The sequence below is a fragment of the Syngnathoides biaculeatus genome, chromosome 3 (genome assembly GCF_019802595.1).
Source record: "Syngnathoides biaculeatus isolate LvHL_M chromosome 3, ASM1980259v1, whole genome shotgun sequence".
NCBI classification, from domain to species: Eukaryota; Metazoa; Chordata; class Actinopteri; order Syngnathiformes; family Syngnathidae; genus Syngnathoides; species Syngnathoides biaculeatus.
Genome location: NC_084642.1, coordinates 32,443,696 through 32,466,957, shown reverse-complemented (window position 1 = coordinate 32,466,957; position 23,262 = coordinate 32,443,696). Strand labels below are relative to the sequence as shown.

Below are 23,262 nucleotides of genomic sequence, written 5' to 3'. Positions count from 1 at the left end.
CGGTGACTGTACCCAAAGCTCTTCTACAAGGTAACAGCTTCCTGCTCTAGTACCATGCAAACTTTTTTTGACTATCATTCCAAATTGAGGTACTTGCGAACAAAGGAGCGTACCTGACATCGTGTTAGTGATTTAGCAGTGTAAACTTCATCTGCTATTTTTGTCTTCAGGAGTCGGGGGGGGGGGGGGGGGATAATAAAACCTCCTACCGTGTGCATCCGTGTTGGATGAAGGTAAACATTAACAAGCATGGAAGAGTGCTGCTCTGATACACCAACTTGACCATATTCGTATACATACAGTGAGACACACCTCGTAGACAATCATCAACCATTACAAAGACATTGGTTGAACATTTGTGTGCTGTTAGCTTCCAACTGTATGAACTGGAAATAGATTGGGCAATACTGATTTGTGGTTGTAGCATAACAAACTCCATAAGGCACACTTGGATGAATTTGTTGCAGAAGAACCTGATTGTGTGAGAGCTAACAAAGCTCAGTTTCTTTGCCATTCAGTCCAATCAAGAAAAAAAGAAGAAGAATGAAAGTACTGTAACATTTAAAGCTGTAAAATGTAAATCTTCAACACTGACATTTGACTGCTGTATACTTAAGTTTTGTGAGAAGAGGAACTGAACTTTAAAGTATTTCTTGACAGTTTTTTTTTTTAAACTTCACCAGGTTCCTCTTCTGAAAGATGGTTGGCGTTATGTTATTATTGATGTCGGTCTGACTGACACGTGGGTACTTATTTTCCTGACACTGCTGACTCTTCACACAAAAAACTGACTCAGTGAAACAGAGCTTGTATTGTTTGGGTGCTGGCTGTGCGAACACAACACCTAACAGACGTTTCCGGTAGCAGGAACAGATGATAATCTCTGGAATACACACTTGGTTTTTATTTAAAATTGTTTAAATCTATGCTGAAGAGGGCTACTACTATAAATAACATTTGGAATTTGAGCCTGTAAAGATGTTTGATTTTAAAGCAAATCCAGCACAAAACAAATTTGAAAAAATTAAATAAAATTAGAATAAAAGAGCACCTGAAAGCACTGTACAAACAAACCTCCTTGTATTTTTGGAAATAAGTGCCTGAATGAGTCTGAAATCAACAAAGCATCACCAATACTGCACTCCAACCACACAGAGCCATCTCCTACTCCACCACGCCCATTTGTCCATTTTGGGGGCTGTCTTTCAAATTTGCATTTTTTTTTTCTGTAGCTTTAATGAAGCTAGTCAACGTTGCCTGTAGATTTACATTTGCGTGCCTTCACCTCTGGCTCGGACATCAGAGGGGAGATGAAGACAGTCGCATTCAGCAGGTATGCACACATCACGAGGCCCAAGATATGGCCGCACTGTGCTCTTTGGCCTTCATGCGCAGAGAAGCGATGCTGGAGGACTTGCGGTCAGGGTCCATGTTGAGGTCGTAGGCGTTGAGCCCCGTCGCCATGCCGGGGGATCCTCCAAAAAGGCCGCCCATGTGAGCCTGGCCCAGGTGACCTCCGGGGCTCTGGACACCCAGGAACTCGGACACCCCGCTGGCCGAGTGGGGGTGAGGGGTCATGCAGGATGTCACCGTGTCACAGGGAACCACACAGCCTGGAACTGGTGACGCCGCACTGCTGCCACTAATCCAGGATGGGTTCTGTATCTGGCACACAAGTGGGGGAGAAAATCAACAACGCAGCTCTACAAAGAGAGGAATTGAATCTGACTCGGCCTTCCAATTGGGATAATCCCTTTTTAAATGTGCCTCATATGGCGAGCTAGCTGGCCGTCAATGGCATCAGCATTTTTCTATCCTCTGATTAGTTGGTCAGGGAACAACCGTTCCAGCAAATCACATCTATAGCAATATGCACACATGAATATATTTAATAGTCAGCATCTCGAGAGAGTATGATCCATTTGATTTTATGTATTGTATTCATAGTTTATATAATGGCAACATGATGGTGGTATTACGAGGCAAATTAATTTGGCTAAATCCCCTCTGGTACCAAATCCACCATGCACCATGATGAACATACTGTGAATTGAAACGTTTTATGAAATGGGGATGATTAATTTCAGGGATGCGCTGGGTAGAAGTTTTGCTTTGAATTTTTGATGTGTTTTGACCAGATGATTAGGAAATGGATTACTAAAATGAATAATGAGCCATTATTTGTGTTACAGATGGCTTTGTTCTTAAATTTTGTCAATCAATGATAAAACAGTTTTCAGTAATTAGTGAGTAATAGTAAGTAAAGGTTAGGTTATAACATGACCATAACCCATAAAAACCTATGTATATCAAAGGTCAATGAAAAAAAGTGTAAATAGACCAAATAAGTAGTACTGTATGTCATATGGCTAAAGCCCAGAACCCCCTATATAAGAATTTTAGGCTTAACTCCTTTCGTTTTTTGCACACTGCCATAATTAACCATAACCGTATCGACATCAACTTGCAATACCTGCGCGTAACTCTCGGGCCGTGTCAGCAGTGGCAGTTCATAAGCTGTGGAGAAGTGTGTTCGAACCTGCTGCATCTGACCGAAACGCTCCCTCTTCCTCCATTTGGCACGCCGGTTCTGGAACCACACCTGCAGAGAGGACACGTTCTCATTTAAAACAACCTGCCTTTGGTGAGGAACATCCATTTAGGTCAAAGAACCGTATTTGGCAACTCAAATGTAGTTAAAATGGTGATGAGAGAAACAAATGAATTATATATTACTATGCATACATTTATTAATAGCCATATTAATAAATGTATAAAAAGCAGGGCAGCATCGTGAACTATCAGTGAATACACCTACCTCGCTTAGGTTTTAGGTCTTAGGTCTGGGCTTCTGACCTCAATTTAGACCCTCCTATGTGTAGTTTGCGTGTTCTCCCCGTGCCTTTGTGGGTTTTCTCTGGGCACTCTGGTTTCCTCCCATGACCCCCAAACATGCAATAATTGGAGACTCTAAATTGCCCCTAGGTGTGGATGTGAGTGCAAATGCGATTGTCCAAAGATGGCTGGGATAGGCTCCATCCAACATGCCCGTGACCCTAGTGAGGATAAGCGGGAGGGAAGATGGATGGATGGATGCCTTATCATCTATTCCCATACTGGACAAAAGTATTCGGCTGACTGGAAATGAACAGAATATACACTCATGTCGTTGCGTTTTGAGAGCTTCATCACTTCTGGTTCGACTTTCGACAAGATGCTATTTGAACGTACGAAACAGCACTTTTCCATTCAAGTTGTGATTTACATTTTTACTGAAGCTTGGATCCAAGCAGTTGCTCCAGACAGCACTTGATCAATAACAAAAAGAAATAAAAAGCTTGGAAAATGCTGGCAAAAAAAAGGGTGTGTGGCTTTTCTTAACAGCCTTCATTTATACGAGAAAATGGAAACAGATATGTGAATCTCTAAGTTCACCTTCGCTTGTTTGCAATGTGACGAGAGCTGAGTGCCTCATGTTTCCTCTAAGCGTATTTGACGTTTGGACTTAAAAGTGCTGTGTAATGAAAGCATCAGTGTGTTGAGTGACATCAGACTGGCTGAAAGCGTCACAGCAGCGGATTGATTAGCGCCCAAAGTGTCTGGCCCCATGTGAGCTTCTTGTGTTTCACCTATCAGCTCTTTGCATGTACTCTGCACTAAGATTAGGAGGCAATAACGAGAAAGTTGAAATGTGAGACGGGATCGCGCCTTAGCTTTGTTTGCATTTTCCTTTTTAATTTCCTGTAGCCCAAAGCGCACGGCGTTCGGATACTGTCGCTGCATAAATTACAGAAGCACAGCAGATGTCTTCCTCTGTGCTTTGTTCCACGCACACAGCCTGCAAATGTAACAAGGTGATGCGCTAACTGTTCCAGAATCGGTTTATACCGTCACCCGAATGCATTATGATTTACTGCGTTCGACACTCCCAGACGGATCTGGTGGTTATTGTGAAGGGAGAATGTATTTACATGTTGCACACGCTGTCTTGTGACAGTAATTGGTAGAGACCTTGACAGTTTAAGTAGCTGCTGGACTTTCAATGAGGCTTTATTTATATTCCAACCCGAGAGAGCAAGCGAGCAGAGCAATGCCAAACAGGCCCCAGCAGGAGAGCCGCACGGGCCCAGGAACACTTTGAAGTGTGAGAGCGCCTTGGAGGATTGATAACCCGCCTCTGCTGTCACTCATGTCAGCTGAAAAGAAATCCCAGGCTGAGCCTGGCTTCAGTTTTCTAACACCCCCAAAGCACCGTTAATATGACGGAAACACTTTGGGCCCATGTTGTGGTTCGTGAAATGTAGGGTTGTGTTATTTGACCCCCAAATCCGAACGACCATATGCACTGACGAATTACAACATTAGGGACAGCTTTTGCAAACAATACTCAGTTTTCATCAACACAGTCAGAGAGATACATTATTAATCCATCTTCATTCTTGTGGTTGTTGTAGACAGTAATGCATAAGATCGCCGGATATATGCCAGTAATGTGGACAGTGTGACACACACACTTATGCATACTGTAGAGTACGTAAGTTCTATCAAAGTCATTTATGTGCGTCTAAATATATGAAATTAAAGATGTTTGGAGGCTCAAAGTTAGCTGGGATAGGCTCCAGCACCCTTGTGAGGATAAGTGGCTTGGAAAATGGATGGATAGATGGAGGCAGTAAATGTTAAAAACATGCAAATATAGGCCATTTCTTAATATAAAAAATGCCGTCTGGCTTCTCAGAATTCACCCATTTATTTTCTATGCACTGGTTTTCATTCGGATTGAAGGTGAACCGGAGCAGGGCACACCCTGAACTAGTCGCTTTTCAGTCGCAGGGCACATATGGTAAGACAACCAGCCATTTGCACGCACACTCACACTTTTGAGTAATGAGTCTTCAAGTAGCAGAACGTTTTTGAAATGGAAGAGATAGTACCCAGAGAAAAAACACACAGCCGCTGGAGCTGAGACTTGAACACAAACTCAGAACTGAACCATTAAACTACGACGCTAACATTAGAACGTATATGAAGAGTTTGTTTTCAAAACGAGACAAAGGCATTTTTTTCAGATTTACGAAACTCGCGCCAAAATTATCCAGCTGCAAATGGATAATTTTGGCGCGAGTTTCGTAAATCTGAAAAAAATGCCTATGTCTCGTTTTGAAAACAAACTCTTCATATACTTTTAAGTAAAATGAGTGACATGACATGTTCCAATAGATCTTTTTTTTGTGTGGGTGTGCGTGCGTGCGTGTGCTCTCTGAGCTCCCCAGGCCCAGACCTGCAGGACAGGGAGTCAGAGAGATGTGGTGGTGTTAGAACTCCTGACCCTTGATCCGTGGCCCTACTATGTATATAACTCCAATCTGAACTCACTTTGTCCCTTTGGAAGCTGAAGAAAGAAAAAGCAAACAACTTCTGATGGGATGCTACTTGTTTCATTCATTGGTGTTCAAGACTGCAGGTCAGCCTCTTTCAAGATGTATTCAACACTTTTTGCCAAACAGGGTTTAACAGTTTGTTTTTAAGCTTTAGTGTTCACACCAATAGCGTAAAGGTTCCCACTTGAGACGCTCCATTCATCTTTTCTTTTTTTGTGCATGTGAATATCCTGAATGGCGCACAATGCAGCAGACAAGGTTTCTCGGCTCTTTTATCTTTTAGCACGAGTGTTTAAGAGGGCCGCTGGGAGAGCCGAAGGCTGTAAAAGCTTCAGCCATCTGAGGCACTCGACGCTGCGATTGTGGGAGCCTCGGGACGACCTTCATAGCCTCAGGGCTGAGTTATAACCCCGCGGCTGCACACATTTCCTGTGTTGCAGCTCGTCTTGGCCAAGATTGGGTCTGATCTTACTCTTATATCGTGCCACAGGCACATGTCCAATGCGTCGTCAAAGTCAAATATGATTTTGTTTTTAAAGCAAAGAGCAAAGAATCGCTTTTGCCCAAGTCAGACGTGGGCCGCAATATCAATGGCTACCTTGCTGGAGGCTTTTGTTTCACACGTCCACCCAGGAGACCACAGTGGGGACACATTCTTGTCTGAACAGGATGTTAATGAAAGAAAAACACAGAGAATCCAAAGGCTTAGCTTGTCTACAGCACACAAACAGATGTGCACATCAACTACAGACGAGTACTGGTGTACAATAGAAATGTGCTGGAATCCATTTCCAGAAGAATCGACCGGAATGTATGCAAAGGTGGCCCAAATGGTGCCCGGGTGTTTCGGCCTGAGTTCGGTTGGCATTCAAGGAAAGGATGTTTACGAACGTACCGCTGACCACCATCAAAACACAGCAGAGTTGAGCTCATCTCCTCATATGCTCCTGATGAAAGTGTGCTCTCCAAAAACATGTGAGGCTCAGGCAGCCCAAAACTTCATCCCCCCCAGGCCCCCTGGCCTCCCCCACTCCCACATTACCAGATAAATGTCTCACGTTTTTTTCTGTGAGTGACGTTATCTGTGCAGGCCTGCAGATGTTGAAAACCTACGAGCTGGTGTCCTTACAGTGCAACGCCCGAGTCCACAGGATATTATACCGAAATACTGTATACCACTTCTCTGGCCATTTGCCCAAATACATTTACCGCCTTCCCCCCATCCTTTGGCTGATGTACTCTATACACATTCCTTCTGTCACTTTACAAGCAATATTGTCTTTAGTTGCATTTCAATTTTAAGTACAGATAAATGAAAGGGGTGTGTCAGGAAAGATTTCTGTAAAAGAAAGAAAAAAGTTGGAGAAAGCCATAAGTAAGGATGAATATTTTTTTCTGTGCTTGTTTATAAGATGGTACTTAACATCGGTAATGCACAGTTTGAGCAGTGGTTCAGAACATATGCTAATATGTAGTACAAGTGTGTACATGACCAATGAAAGTCTTAATGCCTGGACTCAAGATGATGGCATAGTGTAGTAACTTCAACTTTTGAAAAATGACAAACCATCAATCCTGCATTATCTGATTTTGGGTGAGAGGTGTGGCACACCCTGTATTGCGAACCAGCCAATTGCAGGGGAGAACATGAAAAGATGGCCAGAGTAGAGATTGGGATCTTCAACCTCAGAACTTTGAAGATGGCTTGGATTAGTGTGTTGATCAGAAAAAAACACAATTAAAAAAAGAAAGAAGCACTGCACTTAGTGGCATCCCTCTTTTTTTTTTCTTTTCCCAAATCCAGTTTCAGATTTGAGTTGTTCAAACCCTTGAAGCAGCTGATGCAGGTAACGCTATCCAAGCTTAGCATCCTCAGCACTTCAACACTACTGTGCCCAACTAGATCAGGGTCAAAGCTCCCAAAACGTTCATCCACCCATTCACTTGGATTTCCTGTCCAAGGTCACAGGAAATTTGAGGCCTATCCCAATTGCTGTACTATAGACCACACCCTGGATTGATTGCCAGTTGCTCACAAGGTGGCCGTTATTGCTCCGCTGAGTGAGAATCAGTCCAACAACTATTCAGAATCCAATAAAGACAACCAATGTTTATCAGCACATCTTCCATTCCCTTTCACATCTATTTATAGGGAACTAAACAATTATATTCTTCCTCTATGGTGTGACTTATTTTACTGTTTCACCACTACTGTGGAGGACATTCTGTTGTTTCAGGCTGCCTGTTGTCATCTGTTTTCTTTTCAGTCATTGTTCATGCAAACATTATACATTCATAAAAATGTATGTTAGAGAGTACTTTCAAATTGTGTTTTCTTTATTTGTTTATTGGCTTTTTTAAAGCCACACAATGAAGAGAAAGAATTACAAATTTGGCTTCATCTGGAAGTTGGAACTTGCAAAGCACATAATAAGGTTGGATCGTGGCTGGAAGTAGTTTATAATAACTGACTTAATCTGTGTCTATAAAATTAATTGTTGTTTAGTACTTTTTTTAAGAACAAAAATGGAGAATTTGCCTATTTAGATTGCTGTTAATGTGTCAGTCACGTTGTTCAGGCCACGTTAAAATGAATGTAATACTTTCATCCATGCATTCATCCATCCATCAATCCATCCATCCATCCATCCATCCATTTTCCTAGCCGCTTATCATCACAAGGGTCACCGGAGTACTGGAGCCTATCCCAGCTGTCAACGGGCAGGAGGCAGGGTACACCCTGAACTGGTCGTTAGCCAATCGCAGGGCACATAAAGACAAACAACCAATGGCACTCACAATCATACCTTGGAGCAAATTAGAGTCTCCAATGAATGCATGTTTTTGGGATGTGTGAGGGAAACCGGAATGCCCGGAGAAAACTCACGCAGGCACGGGGAGAACATGCAAACTCCACACAGGCGGGGCCAGGAATGAACCCTGGACCTCGGAACTGTGAGGCCATCGCTTTACAGCTGCGTCACCATGCCGCCGTAATACTTCCACTCACCCAAAAAATGTGATGCTTCTGTCAGGGTTAGCTTTATAAATATGTCTAAGATGTAGCCATCATTTACCTGCACACGCGCTTCAGTCAGGTCCGTCCGTAGTGCCAGCTGCTCACGAGCATAAACATCTGGATAGTGTGTCTTCTGAAAGACTTTCTCCAGCTCTTCCAGCTGGTAGCTGGTGAAGGTGGTGCGATTGCGCCTCTTTTTGCCCTTGTTGCTCTCGCTGCCATCACTTTTGTCATGGGGGCTTGCTAATTCAGCACCCGGTGGCCGATCAGATGTCTCGTTGATGCCCTGATCCTTCACAGCTAGGTAGCTGGTGTCCATTGTTGGATGGTCGGAGAGTGGAATCAAGTCAGAATCCGTCAGATTTGAACTGTCTTTACCTGGAAGACCAAAAGGAGATAAAGCACTTTCAAGTATTTATGAATGGAATGGAGTCATGGTTTCTGGCATGTGCATTATGTGACAACATTGCTGGGGGATGGCAGCATGCCCCAAAATACAGTACAAGAAAATTGTCACCCAAAAGGTTTTTCCTATTGGATAATGGCATGATATGTGAATGGTTTGGATTGTAATTGGGAATTTGCGCCCTCTTGTGGAAACCCATTCTGAAGAAAAAATGCAGTGAGGGCATGGGGGTCCTTGGCAATGGTGGGAAATGTTAAGTTACACTTATGGTAAACATGGAGACAAAAAGGTCAAAGCTATCGAATGCACAAGTTGGAAAGTAAATAAGGAGAGGGAATGAGTTTTTAATGACTAGTAGACAGTAGTTCCAACTTGAAATCGCTGATAACCTCTCAGGTGACTTTCATCACTATAGTGCTCAGTGACCCTGATTTATTATCCCCTTACCAATGTATTAGCCTCATACAAGATGCTTGTCTGATTGCTTCAAAAACTTGCTTTTCTTATTTGAAATAAACTAAGATTTTTTTTTTTTCAAGTAACTGTGGGCAGTTTGCAGTCACTAGTACCAGCGCACTCATTTGTTAGCCACTGTGTTTTTCTTTGTGTCTGGCTGTGTGTGTGTGCTGGTGGAAAGGTGGGAAGGAGGTTTCAAAGGGGGTCTTGCACACAAAATTCAAGCTAGGACCGCCTCAGAAGCAACGTATTGAAAGTTAAGAGAGAAAAAAGAGCCTACTGTCTCATATAATGAGATCCTTTACAAGAGTTATTTTATCTGGAGAATTATAATTTTAATCGGCATCTGTTTGAGCAACAGTGCTCTATATTTGTTATTGTGTTGTTGTTTTTTTGTGTAAAAAACAAAGCTCCCAAAGCTGGCTGCAATTATCTTGATCAAAATCGCTCGCTCTCTGATGCAATGCTTTTCTATACCACTGAAAACAACAGCCACACTAATAAAAATATAACATTGTTCATTAAAACAAAAATTCCTTTCTGGCAGTGCCATAAAAAAGTGAACATTATTTTCTGTTGCCACATTACAATGGGCAAGTGTAGCTAATGAAACATCAAGTGATAATTTTACTGTACCGTGGCCGCTCTTTGCAGTATCTGCCCACAAAAATGTGAATTCAAACCTGAATAGAATTGTGTGACTGTGCTGAAACTTTAACATTACCACCACTGGCACCATCTGAACATTTCCATTGTGCCTCTGAAGTACGTACTTCAAATGACAAGCCACTTGGCAACTTTGCACGGTCCATAATTCAATTGCAGAAATATGACGCAGTGGAGCAAATACATTTCTTGGTCTTTAGTTGTGAAATTTGTTGGCTCACAGTGTTAATATGAGTGCTGATTAGTTTTCCCGCCTCTATGCATGTTACATGATGGATGGGCTGGGTAGCTGCCTGGATCCACTACAGTTCTCCATAGATCATTCGCTGATGCACTGAGGTAAGGACACTCTGGGGCTGGGCTGTAGCTCATTATGACATCAGGTGACAGATTTTATTGCAAGCAAAATTTCAAGATTTGGATGTCTGCCATGCAGCGTTACCTGGCCTGTCAGACTTCATTTGCAGAGATGTTATTTTTGGCTACAAGGTACTAAAAACATTCACTTAACGTCATTGCTGCATGTGAATTTTAAAGCCTCAGACAGATCTGTGCTAATAAATCTTCTTGACAATCTGTCTGCCAATGTCCATCAAAACTATTCAGTGCCTCACTCATTTTAGACCTCATCACCTCAAGTAGAGCATCGTATAAAACTGATTTTGGATGGTCTTGAACAAGTGTCAAGGGACTTTTTAGTGTTATCTGTTGCCTACATACAAGCAATATCCTCTGAGGTGATCCATCCATGACGATGAGTGTCACAATTCCGACATGTTTGCTATCTTGCGGGCTCTCGATTTTGGGTCACACACACCGAGTGACCCAGAACCAGAAAGCATGCCGGGTCACTCAAATGTAAAGTGAAGTTTCTGGGTGTTTGAACATAAGAAACCCATGTTTTTTTTTATTCCCCCGTTGTATTGCTGCAAAACTCAATGAGTAAACAAATTTGTTTGGAAGTGATTAATAGTCTTGTGGTTTAGCTCAAGTCCAGTTGACGACTGGTAAGTGGGTTGTAAAGATTACTGGTGCAGTTTATATGGTACAGAAGATTCATCCATCTAAACATGGATAGGTCGCCATCCAATCACGAGCAAGGTTTACAGTAGCCAACCAACTATTCGACAATTTGGATTAGCAATCAACCTGACATGCATCTTTTGGGAATGGAGGAGGAGGAAAAGGCACACGAGCATAGGAGAACATAAGAACTTCACACAGGAAGGCACAAGCCCAGATTCAAACCCAGAACCTCTGTGTAATGAAGCTAGCCACTGTTTCACCATGTTGTGACATAAGATTCAATTCAATAATACTTATATTTGGACAAAATTTTGCCACTTTAACATTCATAAGGTTTCCTAATGACTTACTGCCAGCAATGCGGACCAACCAATTGTACTGGTTGTGCAGGGACTGAACAGCGTGTATCAGGGGACGCGGTACCCCATATTCCCGAAGCACCCCCCCCCCCACACACACACACACACAGGACTCCCTGGGGGACACAAACACCTTCTCTAAGTCCACATAACACATGTAGACTGGTTGAGTAAATTCCCTTGTATCTTCAACGACCCTGCTGAAGATGTAGAGCTGGTCCACTATTCCACGGCCAGTATGAAAACAACGTTGGTCGGCCTGAATCTGAGTGTCTACTTACCAATGGAACATTCTCTCCAGCACCCCTGAATAGAGATTGTAAAAAGGGGGACTGCCACACTAGTCTTCAAATCAAGAGGCTCTGTCCTCGATATCTACGTAATATTGGACAGCCCCATAACATCCAGAGCCTTTAGGTCCTAAAGTATAGAAACTGGGAAAATCTCACCCACCCCAGGGACAGTGTCACTGGGGAGCTTTTTAACCACCACAGTGACCAGAACTCCCCGCAGAGACCCAGACTGCTTCCTCATGGGAAGGCGTGTCGGTGGCATTGAGGAGGTCTTCAAAGTATTCTCCCCAATGACTCACAACATTCTGAGTCGAGATCAGCAGTACCCCAAACCCATACCTCAGCTGCCTGAGGTGTCCCACAGGCCGAAAAGGCCCAATAGGACTACTTCTTCATGTTGACGGCATCCATCACCACTGGTGTCCAACAAACGGTTCTTGGATTGCCACCATGGTTATCTTACGGCCATAGTTCTGATCCCCCACGTGGGAATGGAGGCAAAGTGGTCCGTTTGAACTCAATCTCTCCCACCTTCCCTGGGACATGTGTGAAGTTCTGCCGCAGGTGGAAGTTGAAACTCCTTCTTACATGGGATTCTGCCAGACATTCCCAGCAGGCCCTCACAAGCCATTTGGGCCTGCCAGGTCAGACTGACATTTTCCTCCACCATTGGAGCCAATTCAGTATTTGCTGGTGATCAGTTAACAGCTCCCCCCCCCCCTTCACCTGGAGTCTCCAAGATGTGTGGCTGCAAGTCCAATGACATGACCACAAGTCAATCATCGAACTCCAACATAGGATGTCCTGGTGCCAAGTGCATGTCTAGACACCTTCATGCTTGAACATGGTGTTCGTTAATGACAATCCATGGTGTGTGTCACGACCCATCGGAACCGAGGTAGGACCCAAATGCAGGATTCGTCAGATGCAAGGTAGTTTGGGGAAAAACGTTTATTATTAGAAGGTCGGGGATCGGGCAGGCAGTCAGGTACAGCAGCGGTAGTTGGGAAGTCAGGCGAAGAGAGCAGGTGAGCGGGCACGCAGGAGTCGGTACACAGGAGAACGATCAAGGCAGGCAGAAGTGTCAAAGGACTCAGGCTTACGGGGTCGGTCGGAGAACAGGTGAAGGTCGGTACACACGGGTAGACGATCAGGGATACGAGAGTGCTGGAATGGGACATGAAGCTCAACGATCTGGCGGAGGACCAGTCGTCATCGGGGTCCTATATATACACGGGATAATCAGCCCGCATGAGGCGCAGGTGTGTGCCTCCCAATTAGCACGTGCGCGCGGGCACCCGCACAGCCCGGGCTGGAGCGGCAGGATCATGACAGTATGTACAGACGTCCAATAACAGAACACCACTTGGGTTTTGATAGAGGAGGCAGGGGGCCTGTCACGCCCTTCCAATTCTCACCCACATAAGCATCAAAGACCCCAAGTAGAACGATGTTCCCTCCAGCGAGGACCCCACCAGCACCCTCTCCAAGGACTCCAGAAAGGGTGGTAACTCCAAAATGCTGCTGCTGTGCATAGTCTCAAACAACAGTAAGGAGCCATTTTGCCACCTGAAGGCAGAGGGAGGCTACCCTCTTATCCACTGGGGTGAACCCCAATGTACTGGTGCCAACATTAAATATATAGTGCCTAAGACTCTATCTAGTTGGAACTTCTCAACCTCACACATCAACTCTGGCTCCTTCCCTGCCAGAGAGGTAACATTCTACATTCCTAGAGCCAGCTTCTGTAGCTTGTAATCAGATTGCCAAGGCTGATGCCTTTGGCCACCCCACAGCTCACCCTGGACCCAACCCCCATAACCCATCCCACAGGTGGTCAGTCCACATTACCCTTTTGGGCTGTGCTTGGCCAGGACCCACGGGTGCAGGCCCGGCCACCAGGTGCTCGCCTTCAAACCCCACCTCCGGATAGTACCCCTGTAACATTGGTCCAACCAAGGGAAACCTTTCCATTCCATTTTCAGAGCCGCCTATCCTCCCAAAGGGTTGGACTTGTTTCCATTTATTGAATTCATCATATGGGTTTTTGGAGCAGTACTTTGTCTGGTTCCTCATCTAGGACCTGGGTGAACCTACCAGCTGAATGAAGCCCCAGACAACTTAACTCCAAGATTACACACATACCCCCCTCCCCCCACCATGATAAGGTATGCTTTGAATTAATTAAATTATTTAAAGCTGAATGTCAACTAATTGCAAACTCAATCGAGTAATCAAGTCTGCTGGAGAATTCACGGTCATACTTTTCTGGTATTTGACTGATTTTAACCATGCAAAAGATTAAATGTTTCCAAAGTTCTGTAATTTTTCCAGCACAACACACTCCAGGCTGTCCAGCAGGCCACAACTCTGCTACATGTCCATGATTAATACATCGTGGTTGTCCTAAAGGACCTTCGTTTGAAAAATTCCAGTGTAAACATTCTTGGTGGAGATCATCATATTTCTCTGACTGGTACCCACAGTCCCCACAATGTATAGCCTACCAGGCTTTTATGACTAATGACCACTAACTAAAAGACTACCACTGTTCATGTTACAATTTTGGCAGTGAAGGAGGTAATGCACCTTTTCCTTGCACAACGGGAACATGAGAAATGCCTTGTTGAGTCTTGCAGCACATGGAAACTTTTATCATGTCCGTGACTACAACCTTCCATCTTTTCACTAAATTATTACGAGACAATCGCTTTATCGTCAGCCTACACCTGCCCCTCTGTGCGTCGTAGCACATGATGAGTCCAACCAGTACGTCCATAAAATAATGATTTGACTTACAGCTGCACATGCAGGAGCACATGTTCCAGTAGCAGTGAGTAGAAAGAGTACATGTGAATATTTGGTCCTCACATCACCTTTTCTACAACATTGCTGCGACAACACTACACCTATTACACTACTAGAACCACGCAATTCCAAGCTAGTCTACAACACAACAACGATCCCAAGACAGTTGACACACCGGACATAGATTAGTCAGTTAAGAAATAGTAACAACAATACTGCAAACTGCAATCTAATCATATTTCCAAAGCAAGCAAATCTGTAAAAGGTCGCTAAGGACTGGGAATAAATTTCAAACAAAGGTTCTCAAAACACAACCAGAATGTATGAAGGTCATTCTAAAACCTGCATGATCTCGCTGTGCTTTGTATTATCTTGTTGAAATATGCCATCTAATTGTCGTGAAGACAGCACGTATCGTGTCAAAGTATTTCCATGGCACAGCCGACTTCTGGTCTGATTCATGCTGCTTGAAACAATGACTCACGTCATTGCAATTCACACTTCGCCGAGCATTATTCATCGAGAAATCAACGGTGCTTGCCTTTATATGTGCAACTAAATCAGGGAGAAATAAAAGTAAATGTACAAAGCACCGCAACAGAACATAATAGTTTCAGGTGAAAACAAGAAGGTGTAATCTGCAAGTATTACGACACATTTTTTTCATTAGAGAAAATGGACCTGTGCTCCAGCAGTTTCTCCAGTGTGTTTTTGACTGACTTTGCTGGACTGGGTTTCTTCCTTCTCTCCTTGTCCTTTGTACACACAAATTGAAACATCAATGACTGGGCCTCACAAATTCTGCCCAACAACAAAATCATGGATCAACTAATACCTTGTGGCTGATGGCCAGTCTTCTTCTTTTTTTAAATCTAAAACACCACCTCTCTGAAGCAACAACCGAAATGCCAGCACAATTTGAACTACAAAGACAAGTACACCGACCTTCAGGACTGTAATTCTATGAGGAAAGAATGCATTTGCAAGATTTAGGGACTCATTTTACCGAAAAGGGGTGTGAGGGAACTTTGAGCTTCTGTTGGTTTCCTGATTGGCTTTGAGGGGTCGAAGCAGGTAGACGTACTGATAAGTGCACTCAAACATCAAGCTGTTACACTTTGTATAAACGACTGAGCAACAAGACTCTTCAGGAGGGGGAATCAGCTCCCTACTTGGCCTGCAGCTGGATCCAAAATATATCATTATACCTTCTCTGATCTTTGTGAAAGCACAATTTGCACAATATGAATAGCACTTAGTGTGATCCAAAACATATTGGACTAATGCCGTGCACACTCCCCCTTCGTATGTGGTATAAATTGGAAAACCGGAAATAGTCACAGTGTCTCATAGACAGACCATCAGCAAACATCAGCACAATACTTCAACCCCCCCCCCCCACCCCTCCACTCCAATGTGAGAGACATTCACTTTGAAAACGCGCCTCTGCTGATTGAGCACAGATGATCTATTTCAGCAGGCTGTGTAACGTTTATAGACTGTGAAAAGAATTCATGAAGTCCAAGTCTGATAAATCACATCTCAAACACTTTTCCTTCTTTGCACACCGCCCTCACCCTTGTCTCTCTTCCAAATATTTCCCTCACCCGCTGAAGCAAAGATGAACTTGTGTTTTCTTTGTGGTTTGATTGGAGAGGGAACATTCCATCTGAATGGGGAGGTTGCGAGAACATTTTTTTTCTACACGTCCTAAAGGTACTTTGTTGTGAAACCTTCATACAAGATCATCTTCTGTGATATTCATCCAAACATTCACTTTCAGCATCATTAACATTTTTTTTTAAACTAATAATGCTCATCCCCCACCAATATCTAATGACATTATCTCAGGACCCACTCTTATCGGTTTATACTTCCCACAATTGAAAAGTACACACACTTGCGTCCCTACTAGTATTATCAGGCACGTGCACAAACATTTCTGAGAGGAGGTGCACAAGCAAAAATAATAATAATACTAATAATTGATAAAATCCTATATTAATAAAATGCAATGATAAATATTCAAGTTGTGTATTTATTTCTGTTTATACAATCAACACTACCAAAAATAAAACTATGAAAAAATGTCAGGTTTTTGTGACATACATTGTATGAAACAAAGACAAATGTCTGAAATAATTTCAATCATAGCCATATTAATTGATGGAGGTTAGCACACACCTGCCTCCATTTAAAGCTCATGTGATTAACCCCAAATATTTAAGGCGGGAGCATAATGACCAATTCTCCTAAGAACTCATATCTATGCCCATCAAATATCAAAGCACTTTGGGTGGATGTGATGAGAGACAGCTATTTATTTATTGATTTACTTTTATTGATGAGTGAAGACAAAAGATACTGCAAAAAATGAGCGCTTTTTTCATTCGGGGCACACGGGCAGGTGTTGGAGCACCACTCATGGGCTATATGTACGCACATACCTGAGTATTTTTCCAGGTGGATGTTTAACTCTATAGATTGATTGATAGCTTGAGAAATCACTTGAAAAGTTATATTGAACATTAAATCGGGTCTTCCACACAGATAATTTTCCATGCGCTACTGTTAAATGGACATTTGTCAGTGTGACTTCAACAATTGCAGGTACTGCACGTTTATATACATTCTACCTACTGTGATACACAACAAAAAATTATCTGATCCTGTAGCGACATGCACTCCACAACCTGGGCCACATTCAATTCTAACTTAGTTTCCCCAATGATGTTTTTGGGCTGTTTTAAATCATTGCTTCTTTGTACTGTATTTTACTAGTGAATTGTATTTTACAATCTCTTTGTCATTTAGTGCTTTCAGACTTTTATTTTAACCTTTTGCATCTTGTCTGTAAAGTGCTTTTTGGCGATCTAGGGAAAGTTGTATGCAAATACTAATTTTCTTATTTTAAATTTGGCATTTATGAAAATGAAAACTGCTTACTTTTAAATTCAACTACTTTTAGTTGAAAAATAAATATACTAAAATCTTCTGTGAATACATTCCTGAAAGGAGTGTTAATTCTCTTTATGCTGACCCTCACCACAACAGGGTCCTATGTAAAACGTAAACGTGTACACGTGGTGTTAAAAATGACATCTACACAGGCTAAAGTTGTGAACAATGATTTATTTTACAGCATTATAAATTAGAGATGTTTTCAATACTGCAGCAACTTTTTATTTATAAAAGCACAACGAGTCATTTTTAACTTGTTCTACCGAGTAGTGTTGGAGAATATTTTCATTGAAATAGAAGAAATTATCCTGTAAAGACCTCAAACACAACCTTGTATCCTGTACTTGACTCTTTAAGTACAATTAAAAACACATTAGAGGCATTTAAACTGGATACAATAATTGCGCCAGTTAAAAGCTGCCCCCCCCCAAATAACCATGATCTCAAGAAGTGAAGTGACAGTCAAGTGAGCAGAGGAAGTTCTGGACTGCTTCTTGCCCCGCTGCTCTCACCGGGCCATGCAAAGCGGGCTTTAATGCAAATTGCCCTGCCAAAGCTGAAACTACGTAAATGGTAAAACGATCCTGAGTCCTTGTCACCTCCATTCATGTCACGGACTTACTAAAGCGTGTCTCAGTTGTCTGGGCCCGTGGCTGGTTCCCATTACGTGCCTGCTACGACCAATCAGCTCGGACGGCCCGTACAGACAGAACGCACAATGCGCTGGCTCTTACGACATAGGCGAGAAATTAAGTCCTCATAGAGGCCCGGTGCGCTTTGTCGCTAAAGACCTTTTGCGGTGTTTGCAACTGCAGCAGCGATGGTCCCAGCATCGATGTGGCTGCGGTTAAGTGTTTCCCCCATGTTGCGAGGATGTGAGCAGCGCGATGATGTTAAGGGGCCTCAAACGGATTTTCTCTGGCGTGTCTGCGTGGGGGGAGCGGCCCGCGACCCCCAAACAGATGAGACGGGAAGCTAAAGGTCACATGCTGAGGGGAGACTCGGACACATCAAACGTGGAAACGGATTGTCTCTGGAGGATGGCAAAGACTCGGAGGGGGATGCTTGGCTTGAAAGTAATCTTTCGCCGAGATCCCTCTTTGGACAATTTTCACCGTTATTTTATCTATTTTTTTTCAGCGTGTACAATAAAGTTCCGTTTTCCACAGTCAGTGCATGATGCTGGCAAAAAGAGTATTTACACGAATATTTTAGCCAAACATGTCTCCCGGTGCAGTTGAACTTTCATCACATCGATGACCCCCCTCCTGAATTTGAAATTTTATTCTAGAGCGGAATAAGCCAGGGGGAAGTGAACAGAAAGCACCTTGAGCAACGCATTGCTCCAAAACATTTCCTCGTGGAAATTCTTCAAATGGTGTGACCAAAATGTAAAGTTGAACAATTTCACCAGGGGTTGCTCAGGAAAACTACATTAATGAATTAATCAAGTAAAATAACGCATGGCAGAGGTTGACAGGAATTAATGGCAGAGCTCATCTAATTCACTTTGAATTTTAAAACTACAACTTCAAACTGTAATTGTAATGTCATTACACAAGGACTTATATGTCAGGTTTAATATCTATGTGTGTCATCCATTCTTCAGCAAAAGCTGAACTGATTTGTGTCCAAACAATATATGTAATATTGAAAATAATAACAGGGTGACTTAATGTTATAATATGAATTTAATATATTTATTTCAACCTGAAACTAAATGTGATCTTGTGACTGTCTTAATAATAATAATAATAATAATAATGTGGCCAAGGTGTGCTTTTAGATTTAAAAGGCCTCCGTGGATGGAGCACTGATCAAGCAGATATTAATAAACTAGTTGAAAGGTTTTATAAAAGGAAATAAATTATTATTATTGTTTGTATTCAGAACACTATGTTTTATGTACAGTTTCATTTAAAACATCAATTCAATAATTAGTTCCAACAAATGAAGTCTGGTTTGGTCTATTTGAATTGTTTCAAGATCTCATATATTTAAATCCACAGATATAATTAAAAGTGGAAAGAAAGTTAGATTTTTTTTTTTCCAGAATGAAAAGGGCGTATCCATATATTGGGTCCAGAAAAAGGCCCCGTCGGTTTGGACCTAATTTCGTCGATCTATACATATAAATTATACATATAAATTCATTTTTTAAAAATACATTTGTAAATTTGCACAATTTTTAGATCTCTGTGGATTGATTATAATTATTATTTATGAAATTCAATTTAAGATTAAAAAATAAAGGATGACATCCATTGTAATCACCACAGATTTTTTTTTCTGAATTTTGTATTTGTTTGTTTTTCTTCCGGATAACGTGATTTGTCTCTCAACTGTTGTTCCTCAGTGTTCATCCCCGAACGAGGGTCAAAGTTTTATTCCCCCCATCAGCGGCCCATTAAGACCCAGTTAAATCTAAGTGGGGCCAATAAGGGCGATAACAACAGCCGGAAAGAAGAGAAAAAAGGGGGGGGGGGACTGAAAACAAAGTTGTTAAATTGCCCGTCCCTGTTTGAGGTAATTACAAATTGTAATGCATATTCAAGCGTTTTATGAGCGCTAATTTAATGAGGAACTTGATCTTCACAAAGGGAAAGATGATCACGCACAGAAAAAGTTTTGTAACCTTTCGAAAGTTCTTCTTGACAAATTCAGCTACGGGTCGTAGAAAACAGGCTGCAGCATCCCCCTCCACCGTTACGTTCTATATCTGTAAAAAATAAAGCCGGGGGCCCACTCACCATAGCACGGAATGATCTCTGCGCTGTGCCCCTCGCTTCCCTCCGGGGGAGTTTTGCAGGAGGACCTGTGCGCGAAGAGGTGGAATTTGCTGAAAGCAGCGTCCGACGAGTGGCACTCTTGCCGGAACGGGCTCCCCGGCTTGTCTCCGTACGCGTGACCTTTGGGGGCCTGCACGAACGCAACCGGGCCGTATTTGGTGTTAGCGGATGGGAAGTTTCTGAACGGGTCCGTCTGCTCGTGTTGACTTTGTGCTGCAGAAGAACTATGAAATGAATCCATGGAGGTCATGTCGCCGTATGGACTGCAGATCTCGGCGTTCATGTCTAAAAAAAAAAACTGAAAACTCTCTCTCCCCCTCTCCTCCTCCCTCGCCCCCCCCCCTCTCTCTTTGGAAAGGAAAGCTGAGCACACACGTGCGCGCACACACTCACATACACATGCCTCCTCTATAGCACACGCGCACATTCACGCATGGACCCACAGCAGCTGGCTTTGGTTATAAAACCATTGAGAACTTTTCCAGGAACACTGTCGTTGAGCAAACACCCCCTCTTGGGTCTGACAAGAGCTGAGGATGAGGAGGAGAGGATGAGGATGACCTCCCGCCTCCGAGACTTGCGCTAAGTCCCGGTGACAAGAACGAGCGAGGTCCCTTATTAGTCAGGAATTACGGAGGGGTGAGGTGGGGCTGGGAGGGGGGGGGGTCAAAAGAGCCTGACACGTGACAACCGCTGAGTAGTGAGACAAACACATCTCGTGAGTGATGGCGGGAGGAACTTGATTTCATGCTTCATCCGCAATGCTTCATTAAGGGCCAATGGCTGGGGCCCCCACAAATGCCGGCACCACGAGGATTCAGTGGTTTCATTCATTATAAGTTACAATCCAGATCATCAGCTCAAGAGACAAATTTGTGTAGGCTGTTGTTGTATATTTTCACCCCAGGCCACTTAAACAAAACAAAAAAAAAGAAAAAAAACTCATGCCCACTGCCAATGCCCAATAAGAGAGCCACAATATTAGAAGCACTCTCTACGATGCAGAACAGTTGCAGAGCTTTTCAAAATATACAAGTACGATGCAAAAACACATTGCTTTTGTTAAGGCAAATTTTTAAGAGCGTGCTTAGATTTGATTATGCAGGTATCCCTATGCTGTGAGCTCTTCATATACATAATGATCTTGATCTAACACATTTCAAATGTGCTAATTTAAAGCGTCATTCAATAATGTGCCGCTATATCATGTACAATCATTAGCGGTTTTCCCCAGGCACTCCTGCTCCCTTCCACATTCCAAAAAATCTATGTTACATTAATTAAAGACACAATTATCCGTATAGCTTTCAATGAAATTGAATTGTTGTTGTTGACTGAAACAAGTACTTTAGTACGTAATGTTTTATGAATGGGTTTTCCATGGGAGAAATTCAACAATAAAACAACAGGCCAACACAATAACCAGCAGTTTCTGGTTGTTTGGTGGTGTGTTGAATTTTTTTTTGGGGCACAATCACACTTGGCCTCAATCACACGTCCAAGGTGGAATTGATCAAAAGTGTCCTGATCACACCAAGTTAAATTGACAGTAAGGAAATTCATTTCAAGTCATAGCTCAGAAAACATGGACAAAACCGTGCAAACAAAAACGATCAATTTCACAGTTTTATGTGACAAAGTACAGTACAATTTCACATCAACATCTGTAATTTGTACTTTAACCAAACACAAAGTTTTTGTTTTTGTTTTTAATTTGCAGTACTCCAAAAGAAGACCTGTAGGATGGTTGCAACAAGAAAAAAAATTACAAGAAGAAAAATATTAGTTACGTGACATAAACCCGCTCACATTCATGCACTCTGGTGAGAGTCAAACGTTGTCGAATAATGTGGGTCTATAAGTTAAAAAACGTTTCAAAATATATGTTTTGCGGGCAACTGGTTAACACATCTACCTCGCAGTTCTGAGGACAGCGGTTCTAATCTAGCACGGCCATGACCCGAGTGAGGATAAGCAGTTACAGAAGATGAATGGATGGATGAATATATTGTAGTACCAATAATGTACTGTAGCTCCCCCTGGAGAAAACTCCACCAGGCGTCACTGTGTAGCATGGATGTTTTTGCTCAAACTTATAGTAGTGGAGTACTACAGTGTACTGAAACACTATCCTTCAAAACACCAGCCAGATGATTTTGAAGTGGTTGGCTTAATGTTGTCAAAAGACTCAAACTCAAGCCCTCCTGTAAGGAATAAGACAGGTCTGTGCAATCAAGGTTTATACTTATTTCCCGCTTTCATCCACACATTTATTGTCTGTGCCATTCGTATTCATTAGGGTCGTTTTTCTTCTAGCAAATGAAACAAAACAATTTCTAAAGAGTTGACAGTGGCGATAAATGTGGTTTTGTTCCCTCATGGGAGATAGATGCTTCAAAATGTGTTCATCAGGAACACATCATGGTAATGGCGTGAAGAAATGAATTCCTTTTGCAAAAATGTGTTTTTACCAAAATATGTTTACTACAGGAGGAAATAAATCTGTCATTATTCTTCTCTTCTCTTTAATTTTGGCAACATATAAAAATAATTCTGACATTCAACAAAAGGGTGTGTGAGTGTGTGGTGCTGTGGTACGTGAATGCCCGCATTCAAAAAATACATATATTTATATATTTTTCATTGCCAGACACATCTTATCTATACAACTCTATTAACCCTCCATTAACACACAGCCGTGACCAATGTTGTAGTGTCATTTTTGAATGAAATGTTCTAACTTTTGCAGGGAAATATAAAGTCTTTGTCCTCTGGGAACAATGAGCAAGCCTGTTGGCATAGGCAGTGGCCTTTGCGTGGCCCTGTTAATGCGTATTCTATTCACATCTGTCTTTTAACCAAATTTGCAAGATATTTGTGAATTATGGCGCCCAAAAGAAAACACAAGGATACAGATATATAGGCGCCAAGCCACATCCTCACTACGCTGACAGCATTAGACTTCAGCCTTCATTTTCACTTTGGCCTGTGGCAAAGCAAGCTGATTGAGGCCTTTGATGGGCATTAATACGCCATGAAGAGATGACTTTTGTTCAGAAATGGAAAGAAACTGGAAAAATGGAAAGCGGAAGAGGAAG

General features: G+C 42.5%; 1 protein-coding gene across 1 annotated transcript; it reads right to left on the bottom strand.

Annotated features, from left to right (window-relative positions):
• Positions 1-1,344: 1,344 nt before the first annotated feature.
• Positions 1,345-20,447, bottom strand: LOC133498501 (homeobox protein aristaless-like 4). Its single transcript, XM_061815440.1, has 4 exons — positions 20,122-20,447; positions 4,871-4,877; positions 2,474-2,590; positions 1,345-1,665 (listed from the first exon to the last, which is right to left on the bottom strand). Exons 1-4 carry the CDS (start codon positions 20,445-20,447, stop codon positions 1,345-1,347), a joined length of 771 nt encoding a protein of 256 aa, XP_061671424.1.
• Positions 20,448-23,262: the final 2,815 nt, after the last annotated feature.

Coding starts and splice junctions, on each gene's coding strand:
- LOC133498501 (XM_061815440.1), bottom strand. CDS start 20,447: ATGAACGCCGAGATCTGCAGTCCATACGGCGACATGACCTCCATGGAT. Junction 1,666..2,473: donor GGCCCGAGAGTTACGCGCAG/GTATTGCAAGTT, acceptor CTTGTGTGCCAG/ATACAGAACCCATCCTGGAT.